This window comes from Ctenocephalides felis, unplaced genomic scaffold (genome assembly GCF_003426905.1).
Source record: "Ctenocephalides felis isolate EL2017-DRISC unplaced genomic scaffold, ASM342690v1 CF-g0.4_SCAFFOLD_03571, whole genome shotgun sequence".
Lineage (NCBI taxonomy): Eukaryota > Metazoa > Arthropoda > Insecta > Siphonaptera > Pulicidae > Ctenocephalides > Ctenocephalides felis.
Window position 1 is genome coordinate 1714775 of NW_020539725.1, and position 12725 is coordinate 1727499.

Sequence of the window (12725 nt, forward strand, 5' to 3'; positions counted from 1 at the left end):
TTAGTTATGTTAAATACATACTAGTTATTATCAGCTGGTTCTAAGTCAATGTAGAACACGTTAAGTGATTCCTTATCAAATTTACTTTTAATATTAGTTATGTTTCTTACTACGTGTCCTGATTTGAGCAGTTCTGATTTGATTTCTTCGATGGGTGTTGAATGGTGGATATATCTGTGAAACTCGGCTTTCATGGTTATTAGTAGCTTCACTAGATGTCTATATGAGTCAGAATTTGAACACTGGATTTTAATTGAATTATCAAGCATGCATTTATAGTAATATTGTTTTTTGTTTAACACTTTTTTATGTCGTTGAACATGTCGTTAATATTGGAAACGCTTGAAACAAAGATCGGCGAAGGTTTGACAGTTTTTTCGGGTTCATTCGACGTGTTTTCCAATACACTGAATCTATTCCTTAGTTTTATGGGAGTTCTAGGATCTTGTGTTTTTTCGATTTTGATGCTATTTGCCAAGGAATATTGTTTTCTTCCATTGTATTTTGGTTTCCTCTGTATTCAAATTAGTTGACATTGTGGTAGATTGGATTTTGTTCTTTAATTGGCCTTCATCGAATTCGCAGTTTGAACTTGACATATTATTATTTTCTTGAAGTGTTTTCATAAATGGAAACTATAATATCACTTAACGTACCCCCATATGTGGATACAATTAAAAAATATTTATATTGTGATTACTTTTGTGGATTAATTTCACTTTTCACGGTCAATCCATGCGATCGAAAACGTCGAAGAAAAATTGCGGGCACCCAAAACACACACACATAACCATTTTTTCTAAGGTATGCCAAAATGTTCAGAAACCTTCAAAACGTGAAGATATGCAAAAAATTCAGATTTAGATTTTTTGACGATTAAAATAACTTACCCTACGGGGAATTTAAAACTAAAACAATTGAGTTGTAAAAAATTATAAAGAGTAAAAAGTACTCATAATTTGTTAATCTTAGTGTTAAAACAGAAAATTCAATAACCATGGATTATTCATCAGGATATGGTAATGCACTACAGTCACTACACTATGTAATATAAACATTAAACTTGTAATTAAACACTTCATTATTTAAATTAGTATTTTACAAAATACTAATTTAAAAAATCACACATAGTGTGCAATATATGTATTATATGTAAACTGGTTGAAGACATAATAAAAAATGATTCTTCAAAAAAAAAATACCAAGTGTGGTACTTCTTGCATATCCTTTGCACACATTTTTTATTGTTTTGTAAGAAATATGGAAGTACTATTTACAAAGAACATTTGTGTAATACAGCATGTTGAGTTTATTGCGTTTATTTATTGTTTTATAAAAGTTCTTAACTTTTTTTTAATAAACTTAATAAATTATTTTGTGAAAATACTGGTACGATTACATATATCATGTACGTAGTTGGCTTTTAAATTTTTGAAATCGGCCAGGCCATTTTTGAGAAAACGTCGACGAAAGGTCAAAATCGGTTCACACATTCCAAATTTGGTCTCGTTTGGTTTAGAGTAATTTACAAATCACTTAGATTTTAATATTTGCACTGCCAATTTTCTATTCTATTTATAATGAAAAACTGTTTATTGTTAAAAAAAGAGGTGCAACTGAAGACAAAGCTGATGGCATAGTTGTTGTGAATCCTGATGAAATGGAAGCAAACAAAACGAATTTAGTGCCAGGTTTAGCCCTCCAAAAGCTTCGAAATGAATTGCAATTTCGTATGGCTCAAAGACGTTCAGAAGAATTTAATAAACGACTAAAACAACAGAAAGTAGAAAAGACAGGCTATGAATCAGGTTAGCTTAAGTTTATTAAAGTTATAAATACCACAACAATCCATTATTTTGGAAAAACTTTGAACATGGCTTTAATCTAATAATTGTAATTGATTGCAAGGTATTTTATTCTGGATCAACAAAATCTGATTTGAATCAACTCGAATAAAGCCTATATATGGATAAATATAAGCTGAGACAAAAACCCATTGATATATTTATTTAATAGATGTGATTAAAATTTACAATAAGAATGATTGAGTTTAGTCAATATACTCTACAAAGTATAGATTGTAAACAAATTTAAAAAAATTATTTAATTTTGAGTTAAAATATATTTGCAAATTAATTTGCAACAATAGATAATCATATAAAACTCAAGCATATAAAATAATACATATTTGTAATGTTGGTTCTATTGATCTCGTAATTTATTGTTTTTTTTATATTTATTAAATTTTATGCTCATATATTTTGTTTTTTTTTCGGCATAATGTGAGTTAATTCGAATCAAGTAAAATGTGATTTGTATCAGGTTTGATTTGAATGATTCGAATCACTTGATTTGAGTTGGCACATTACTATATATTTTATACCATCTTACAATTGTATGAGTATTTTCTATTCTATGAGTGTATAGATAATCATTCACTTTTTGTTAATTGTTGTTCACCTGTTAAAATATGCTAAATTTCTAATACATACTATTTGTTTTTTTTTTTTATAGACATTCTGGATGATAAATTACATGAGAATGAAGATGAATTGGAATTAGAACTAAGTTCTTCAGAAGATGAAATTGAATCAGAAGTGGAAAAAACAACACCGAAAAGGTTTATATCATTTTTTATCTTAATTATTTCATACGTCACATAGAGTGAGTTGTCAGAAAAGATAAGGTCAGCCGAGAGTATTTAACACTTGCACATTGAATTACCATATATTTATAGAGGTTGTACACACATGCCCACTTAAAAAAAAATTGCTATGAAGTTTATATTTTTACTCAATTATTAGTATAGTACTGAAACTTTTGAGTGATTCTATATATATTTATATATCTTCAGGATTTTTTTGTTAGACGCTGATACATAATGAATTGAATAAAACATTCAAAGTGTCGAATGTAGAAATGTTTATTTTAAAATTTCATACGTTTTGAGACTAGATGTGTCTCATCATTCAGCTAAAAGAAATTTACAATATAAGGAAAAGTTTTAGAATTAAAAATATAACAATTAGACAAATTAGATTATACATACCAGATCAGGATAAAACACATATTACTATCACAACAAACATAACAATCATACATGTCACTTCTGTAGGAAAACAAAAACAATTTGAAAAAGAACAGAAAAAGGTAGACGTAATAACGAATTTTAAAACACATGATGTGTTTAAACAATGTCGTGTGAGTCATACATACCACTTGTCATTGTCGTACGTTGCTCGTGTTTGTTGCGAGTTATGCGTGGAGACACTTGTGTTTTAAAATAAGTATATCAAATATATATATATATATTATATAATATATATCTTTGAAGTATTTTGCAGCCCAATCGTCGAATTAAAAAAAGATTAAAATAGAAGTTTTATTCTCTTAAATGTTGAATGATAACCCTGATATTTTAGTCACTAAAGCTGATAAAAAAAACCTTACAGTTGTGATTGACAGGTCTGATTATATTTCAATAACTTATGATTTACTGAATAGAAAAACACACAAACTTATCAGTAATTTTGTTTCTAACAAACAAATCTCCAAATCTTTAGGTTTTTCTCTTACAGTTTTCCATCCTAGCTTCCCAAAACTTTACTGTCTTTCTAAGGTTCACAAATCAAATTTGCCCTTTAGACCTATCGTTTCTGACATAAATTCTTATTTAAGCAAACTCTCAGAATATATTAAAAGTATCCTTTCAAAAGTTTCGTTTCCAATTCTTTTAATTTAGCTAAAATTTTAAACAATTTTAAAATCCCCACCAACTTTTCTTTTGCCACTTTTGATGTCATCATAATATTCCTTGGGATCTTGCTTTACAGGCAGTCACTTGGAATGACATCCAACCACACACATCTTGATTTGGTTTAAAACTATTTTAAATTTCATTTTAAATAATTTTTTTTCGCAGATTTTTGGTTTGCCCATGGGTTCTAGTATTAGTCCTCCTGTGGCTGATTATTACAAATTTTAGAAAACTTTATTTTGACAAATCTTCCCATTTAACCTTATTTTTGCTATAGATATGTTGATTACATTCTCTTGTGTTTAGATAAGGATTATTTATCACACACTTTAAATTCCTTTAATTCGTTTAATAAGCATATGCAGTTCACTTGTAAACTTGAGGTTAGTAACTCTATTAGTTTCCTATACTTAAAAATTATCAGAAACAATAAGGTCATCTTCACTGACTAGTTCCAAAAGCCATCTTGGTCAAAGTGATATTTAAATTATTAACTTCCCGTAGGGTAAGTTATTGTAATGGGCCGAAAATCGGTGTGTGTGTGTGTGTGTGTGTATCTATGTATGGATACAAATTTTCGCCCACGTTTTCGGGCGTACGGATCAACCGATTTGAATGGTTTAAAAAACATTCGATTCCTATTGATAAGGAGATGTGCTGATTAGTTTTTGGCAAAGGCAGGTCCAGCAGTTACGGAGATGAGGAGCAAAGAGTGCAGAAAATAGAAATCGAGTTTTTGAGAGAACGGAGCATCCGATTTGAATGATCTAAAAAACATTCAATTAGTAATGATTGGGAGAAGGGGTTATTAGTTTTTCGCAAAGGCAGGCCCAGCCATTTCGGAGATACAGAGCTAAATGTACAAAAAATGGCAGTTTTTGAGAGAACTAAGCGTCTGATTCAATTGATTCAAAGAACTTTCTGCTTGTCTTAACAAAATAATTGATTTTGTAAAAAAAAATTTGTTCCTTTTTTTTTTTTTTTTTTTTGTATATCGAAAATAATTCAGATTTTATTTTTAATTCTGACTATAGTTCTACTTTAAACAACTCTGCAATTCAGACTACTACTATACTTTAAACAAATAATTTCAACTCTGCAATTCAGTTTATATAATTCTTATAAATATTAGACAATGTTACAATATTTATAATAATCTATTTGAAAACATTCAATATTCCTCGAACATTTCGTTACGGTACGGGAAGTTCCAGCAATTTGCCTTAAGGCACGATGCCACCCACCCCACTAGTTTTTCCTATCATTCTCGATCTATCAAAAGTTAAGTTATTATTTCTTTAATAGACAGAGCCATTTTGTTAAGTAAGGACATTTTTTGGGAAAAAACCTAACTTTAATTCGTTCTGTTCTGAATAATATTTCAGTTTCGTCATATTTAGTTAATAACTAATTGGTATTGGTATTTTGCCTTGAGGCAAGTTACATGAACTTCCTGAAATGTGTAAATTATCGACTTAATCAATAAAAAATAAATTAATTTATGAGTGATTAAAAGTATTTCGAGTGGATTTATTACACATATTTGAAAACGAACAAACACGTTAACTCGGAGTACTTTTATAATTTTATTTTTTATAATTGAACCATTTTCCGTAGGACTTTAATGAATAAGTATGTTATTGTTATACTAAGTAAATCATCTAATTAACTTCCCGTAGGGTAAGTTATTGCAATCGTCCAAAAATCGAAATTGAAAATTTTTACATTTCTCGACGTTTTGAAGGTTTCTGAACATTTTGGCATACCTCAGAAAGAAAGGATGTGTGTGTGTGTGTATGTGCATGTATGTATGGATACAATTTTTCGTCCACGTTTTCGGGCGCACGGATCAACCGATTTGAATGGTTCAAAAAACATTCGATTCCTATTGATAGGGAGATGTGCTGATTAGTTTTTGGCATAGGCAGGTCCAGCCGTTTTGGAGATACAGAGCAAAGAGTGCAGAAAATAGAAATCGAGTTTTTGAGAAATCGGAGCATCCGGTTTGAATGATCCAAAAAACATTCAATTTGCAATCGTTAGGAGGTTATTAGTTTTTGGCAAGGGCAGGTCCAGCGGTTTCGGATATACAGAGCTAAATGTGCAAAAATTGCAGTTTTTGAGAGAACTAAGCGTCCGATTTGAATTATTCATAGATCTTTCTGCTTGTTTTAACAAAATAATTGATTTTGGAAAAAAAAATTTTTTTTGTATATAGAAAATAATTCTGATTTTAATTGTAATTTTGACTTAAGTTCTAATATACTTTAAACAAATATTTTTAACTTTTCAATTCAGTTTATATAATTCTTATAAATGTCACAGTATTTATTTATAACTAGATGACCCGACAGACGTTGTCCTGTACCCATGTCTACAATTTTTTAATATAATATACAAATATTTACCGTTTACCTAAAAATAATTTTTTTTAATTTACTTTTTGCGCAAAAATGTATATACATTTACAATATGAGCGATGTTAAATGTAGAGCTGCTTAAATAAAATGATGAGTCTTAATTTCCACACTATATTGGAAATTGAAGTCTTTTAAATAGTATAACATAACCATAACCACTACATAATACTGACATTTCATCTTGGATTAAATTAATTTAATTTTTGATTATTTAAGATATCCAAAATTGCATCTTAAAATTCTCCTAATCGATATCGTGAGGGCCGAATTCATCTTTACTTTCCCATTTGTTGTTATAAAGTAAAAATTTTACGAATTTTAAAAATATTGTGGAAAGATTAGTCATACATCGCATTAAAAGTAGGACCGGCGCTGATTAATACTTAATTTCATATTTCAAGTAAAATAATTTGTCATATCCTGTTCATATGTATTGTGTATCATTCAATATGCCATACATATACAATATTTTATATTATTTTAAATTCTGGCACATCTCAGCTGCTTTTTGGCAATAATAATATAGACATTTCATTTTTCTCATTCATGATCATAAATTTATTATAAATATCCCAATATTTTCTAGGTTCATATGTAAATTGAAAATTTTGGCAGATAGTTTTCATTTGTTTTCAATGCAAACAATAACATGTCGTTTTTTACAATTTTTTCCATTTATTTATATGTACAATATTGCACATAAATCACAGTACACTATAATCAAATACATCCTAGAAAATTTCCTGAACAAACTTCTGTAAGATTTATCAAAATCCGCATAATCGTTTAGAAGCAGTATACAATGAGTGCTTGCAATTTAATATGAACTTTATATAATAGCAATAAAGCTCAAATTGATTCTACGTTTTAGTTAGAAAACGTTTGCATGAAAAAAATAAAAGGGCTGTTTTTAGGGGTTTCCCGACGATTATTCGATTTTTTTTCGCCGTAAGAACCATCCTTGGACATCAATGAACATTTTAAAAAAAGAATTGGCCAAATTGGTTCAGGCGTTGTTGAGTTATGCGCTTACCAACACATTTTGCGATCCATTTTTATATATAAGATAATTTATTTGAAAACATTTAATATTCCTCGAACATTTCGTTACGGTACGGGAAATTTCAGCAATTTGCCTTAAGGCACCATGCCATAAACACCACTAGTTTATATTTTAACAAACGTCAAAAAAACTACTCATTTTCAAACGTTGATGAATTTTTAAAATTAAACTACTTATATCGTAAGGCCGTAATATTTCAGTAAGTTCTATAAGACCATGATATATATCGCCAAAGAAAGTTCTATGGAAATCGGCCTAAATTTTTTTTCAACAGTTAATTACAAGAAAACGGCTCGGTAGATTTTCACCTAAAACTAATCAATATCATTCCAAATTAATATCTTTCGAACAGTTTTTGATTTTTTACAATCGATTCGGAGCTTGAATGCGGACGAAAAGTTTAACACTTTTTTCCAAATTACAAAGAAACGGCTCGTCCGATCATCGCACAAAACTGAGAAACGATAATTCTCATCGAGATACATTAAGTGGTTTTTAAATTTTTGAAATCGGTTTAGGCGTTTTGGAGCAAACGTCGACCAAAGGTCTAATTGTCAAAATTGACAAAAAAGCGATACTAATTTTTGCAAACTTTGACGAATTTTTAAAGCTAAACGAGTAGTCGTAGGGCCGTAATATTTTAGTATGATCTAGAAGACTATGGTATATATACCTTATACCAAGGGCGAGCAACCTTTTCAACCCACGGGCCAATTTAAATTTTAAAACTTCATGGCGGGCCGCACGTAATTTAATATATATATATACTAGCTGACCCGGCAAACGTTTTGCCACAGGAAATATTTTAAGAAAATCATTAGTATAAAAAATGGCTAACTAATTCTGAATGTATAAATATATAGTATATAAATGAAAGGGGCAGCTAACACAAATTACATTGATAATTTAACCAACGCAACGCTAAAATACTAACATACATATTTGAATTATGTTAACCTTGAAAAAAATCCATTTTTTAAAAAAACAGTTTTATCTTCAGATTTTAATACTACATTTCAAAATTTTTATTGCTAAAATTGCCCCTTCTGCAGGGCATTCAAGGGATAAGCCTGCAAATCAGTTAGTTTTATCGGAGGTAACCATTTTGTTGCCAATATATAAGAATTGTTTTTAAAATGTTGCAGCGGATAGAGCGGATAAATTTACGCTTTTCTATAAGCTCAGAAAAATCTTGATCGAATTTCAAATAAAAACGTACACAAAAAGGATTGTTAATTGATCGATTATCGAGCTAAAATGACTATTATGAAATAAGAGAGTGAAATTTGGAGCTATATGTAGTTTTCCATTCCGCATTAAAAAAATTAATAAAGAACAAATATTAAAAAAAATGTTACGGTTGTACAACCCATGAAAAAATTAATTTTTGCTTTTGCTGCTTTCATGCTTTTTCTTTTTGAATAAAATTAGAGATTTTTCATAAACTCAAAAGGTTGAACTAATATTAAGTCAAAAAGATTCATTGACTGAGCACGAAAATAATATTATTGCAACAAAATTAATTAATTGCAACAAGAATAGAACAAATATACAAATTTGAAAAAAGTATATATTTTATATAATTACGAGTGTATATTATAAGTGTATATAAATAATACAAAATGAAAATAAATAATAGTTAAACAGAAAAACTAATTTACTTTAAAACTTTAATGAGCAATTTGGCACCGCTTTTTTTATAAGCTGATCAATATCAACCGTTTTTTTTTAATATTGTTCTTCATTTTAATTTTTTTAGTGCGGAAAGTAGCAACATGTATGCTGCTTTGATATGTTACACTCAATTTTGATCGGTAATTTTAGTTTAATTTTAATTTAATTTTTAATAAATTTTTCTAAATGAAATAATTATTTTCCATCGACTTTTCTTTTGTAGATCTGTGTATGTTCGCACGCATACGTACTTCCAAAAAAAAGAATTTATCGTAATTGTCTTTGCGTTTATTTCAAAAGCAAAAAATTCTCAGAGCTGACATGAGTGTTATAAAAAAAATCGATGTTTAATGAAAAAATACATTTTTTAAATCTGTATTATTTTGCATGCTGATCACTTTCTGTGATGGTTTTTATAAAGTGTACCTACATCGATGTTAAATGGCAAAGAAAACACCTGTCTTGCTAGCTTTGAAGATTTGGAATCACAATTTGGAAAAATTTGTTCACATTTCCTTTTTCAAAATATGGAAAGTGAAACACAAGATTCTGCAGAATATATTATTCTTCATTACCAAAATGACGAAAGTTCTATAATCATCGCCATATACACGCTCTAAATTGTTCACTAATTCTTTAAATTTACGGTGATTTAACCCTCGCGAATTTATAAAACATACTTATTTAACCATTTTAAATATGGAAATGCGTTATTGCTATGTTCTCGGAAAGTTCTCAATTTTTCTTGCAATATTGTTAAACTAATATTTAAATTAATATTTATTTTATCGGAAAATACTATTTCTGCGAACAACAGTTTTCACCAGTCCTTGACTGACAACAAAATTAGCCTTTACAGTCGTATTTGATAAAATATCTAGAAAAATAATCTGTAGTTGAGAAACGCTTGGCGGGCCGCAGAAAAACATCCGGCGGGCCGCGGGTTGCTTCCTTGCTATATACCATCAAAAAAATAATAATAAAAATCGACGAAAAATTTTGTTAACACGTTATTACAAGAAAACGGCCCGGCCGATCTTTACCAAGAACTAATCAGCACGATTCCCAACCAATATATTTCGAACGGTTTTTGAATTCTCAAAATCGATTCAGAATTTCGGGCTAAGTGTACGAAAAACTTTTTACATTTCTGCTATTTATAAAGAAACGGCCTTGCCGATTGTTGCACAGAACTGACAAACAATAGTCCTCATCGAGATCCATCGGAATTTTTGAAATCGGTCTAGCCGTTTTTGAGAAAACGTCGATTTACGATAAACTGTTCACACACACGCACACACACACATACTTTTTCCAAATTTGGTCTCATTCGATTCAGAAACGTCGAGAAAACATAAAATTAGCGAATCGGATTTTTTGAGGAAAACATAAACTTCTCCTTCTGGAAGTTAAAAAGAGATTAGAGTTTTTACATAACAATTTGAACAGTTCTTCATACCTTAACAATTCTTTTTTCAAAATCAAATTCGTCCTCTTTAGATAAATATAAAGGTGTTATTTATTTACCTTCCTTAAGGGGGTTGTTCTTTTTTTATTTTTCTTTGTTTCGGTTTTGAGATTTTTTGATATTATGAAAGATAAAACCCTTAGAATCATTTAAAAAAAAAATCATCTCAATATCTATTTTTTTGACGAAGTTATAGATATATATATCTCTATATGTATGATCCTCTGAAAGCGTTTTTTTATCGCTCCGCGAGCTATTGTATGCCAGATTCCTCTTTTTCATTATAATACCTCATGCACATGACCTTTTTAATGTGTCAGCATCTTTGAACACCATGGTGTATTTAGTACATTAAATTAAATGGTGTATTCAGTACATTATATTAAGAACTTTAAATACGTTTTTCTCAAATTGACTTTTTTCAATGCGGTGCCACAAATTAAACAAAAACTACAAGTCGGATCGACTTGCATTTTTTTTTAATTTGTTCACCACTGCAATACCGAGTCCCCCTACCTCAAACAACTTGATAACATTACGCAAAAAAATTTTGCGAAGCTTCTCGTCCCAAAAAAGGCCTTTTTTGACACTTTTTTTTAAATAGCTGCCATTTTTTTCCTTGCTTTTTTTCTTTTATTTTGGTAGGGGGACTGGAAACAAACTTCTTCTTCAACGTAATTTCTTTTTTTTTGTTTCGGGCGATGCGCAACGGATTTATCTGTGGCACCGCAAAAGAGATCGTTTTTGCAAGACCGAGTTTGGCGCTTCCTGGTTAAAAAATGACGGCGCAAAAAGAAAAGAAAAAATCACGTAATATTTTATGATTTTGTAATTTTTGTTTAAAAAAAACCGCATGTCTCTATGATAAATACATTTCGAGAAAAAACAAAAACAAATACCTTGCATTTTTTGTAACGAAAAAAGAACAACCCCCTTAAGCAATTTCCCTATTTTTCAAAAAAGTTATTTGCCGCTGAAGATATTCTTTTAATTTTCATTTTCGACGACACGTTCAGTTGCCTTTTTTTAACTTCCCGTAGGTAGATAGAAAAATGATCATTAGACATATGCACATAAAATTATCAGATATTTTATAGAAATTTTAACAATAAGTATAAATTTTGTTTTCATTCCTATGGGTCCGTATCAATGTTTATACGTTAGACGGCGACGCGGCGCTTACGCGCTTTGATATTTTGTCTCTATGCAGTTAAAGCAGTACGATTGCTTTGAAAAAAAGTTCAGAACTTCCAATATGTTTCAAAATAAAGAAAACATTTTTTCTCAAAAAGTCTTTTTTCTAAAAATTTTTTTTTTTTTCAAAAATTTATAGTTTCTCAAAAATCGAAATCAAGAATGTTAATCTTTTTTAAAAAAAAAAAAATTGGTATGGAAAGTTTCAGCAATTTGCATTAAGGCACGATGCCATGGGCCTATTAAATCAAAAACTCCTGCTGATAGGGTTACTGATTCGATTTACAGGTTGGACTGCAATATATACACAAGAGGGTTAATCAACATAACTTATATATAAAAATGGAGCTCTCTTTCAAATGTCCGAATAAAACTCGAAAACGGCTGAATCGATTTGGCCAGTATTAGTCTTGAAAAATTCGTGCCAATCCAGAGAAAGTCCAAAAGGTGAGAAATTATTTCAAATCCGCGTAGAAACTTTTTATTTTTAATTTGAAAATTTTTGTAGAAGCGCAATCTAAATAAAACAATGGACGGTTGCTATTCCGTGAAATGTCAAACGTTTTTGACAGATGATGTTCAATTACGTTCAATAGGATATTTTACGTGAATATTATTTAATTATGATTAAATTGTAGTAAGCAGCTTTATTTGTAGTTTTATTTATATATAAAAACGTTAGTAAACGGGTCGCAAGTGTTACTAGAGTAGATACTCAAAATATCAACTTTTTTTAACTGTTAATATGAAAATGCACTTTTTGGCATATTTTTTTCAAACATGGTGCTCTGAAAGATCACATTTGTATAATTATATACTCATTGGTATTTATAAAACATTTTCTAGGTTATATTATTTTTTATTTATGTTATTCAAATTCAAAACCTAAATTTGGTATTGATTAAAGGGACATTTTGCCGAATAACATTTTCCCAGTTATAATTTCGTAGAATTTATCGAGGAATAGATAGTAATATATGAAGGTCCGGGGTTAAAAAGGTCCACCACCGAAGTGTCAAAAACCACAAAAGTTAAGCATATTGTTAACAACAATATTTGAAAGTAGAGGAAAAAAGATGTATAGCCAGCTGCAAACTTGATTTGAAACAATAATCTTTGAAATGGGGGAGATAAACGGTAATCTTTGAA

At 29.5% G+C, this 12725-nt stretch overlaps 1 protein-coding gene across 1 annotated transcript in view; it reads left to right on the forward strand.

The window, feature by feature from the left end:
* The first annotated feature begins 320 nt into the window (after positions 1-320).
* The window catches only part of LOC113384853 (claspin-like), an 80354-nt gene continuing 67949 nt past the window's right edge, over positions 321-12725 (forward strand). The window contains exons 1-4 of the mRNA XM_026622620.1: positions 321-363; positions 1611-1808; positions 2515-2620; positions 4035-4140. Of these exons, the coding sequence (XP_026478405.1) occupies positions 321-363; positions 1611-1808; positions 2515-2620; positions 4035-4140 (453 nt within the window). The remainder of the gene's footprint in view (positions 364-1610; positions 1809-2514; positions 2621-4034; positions 4141-12725) is intronic.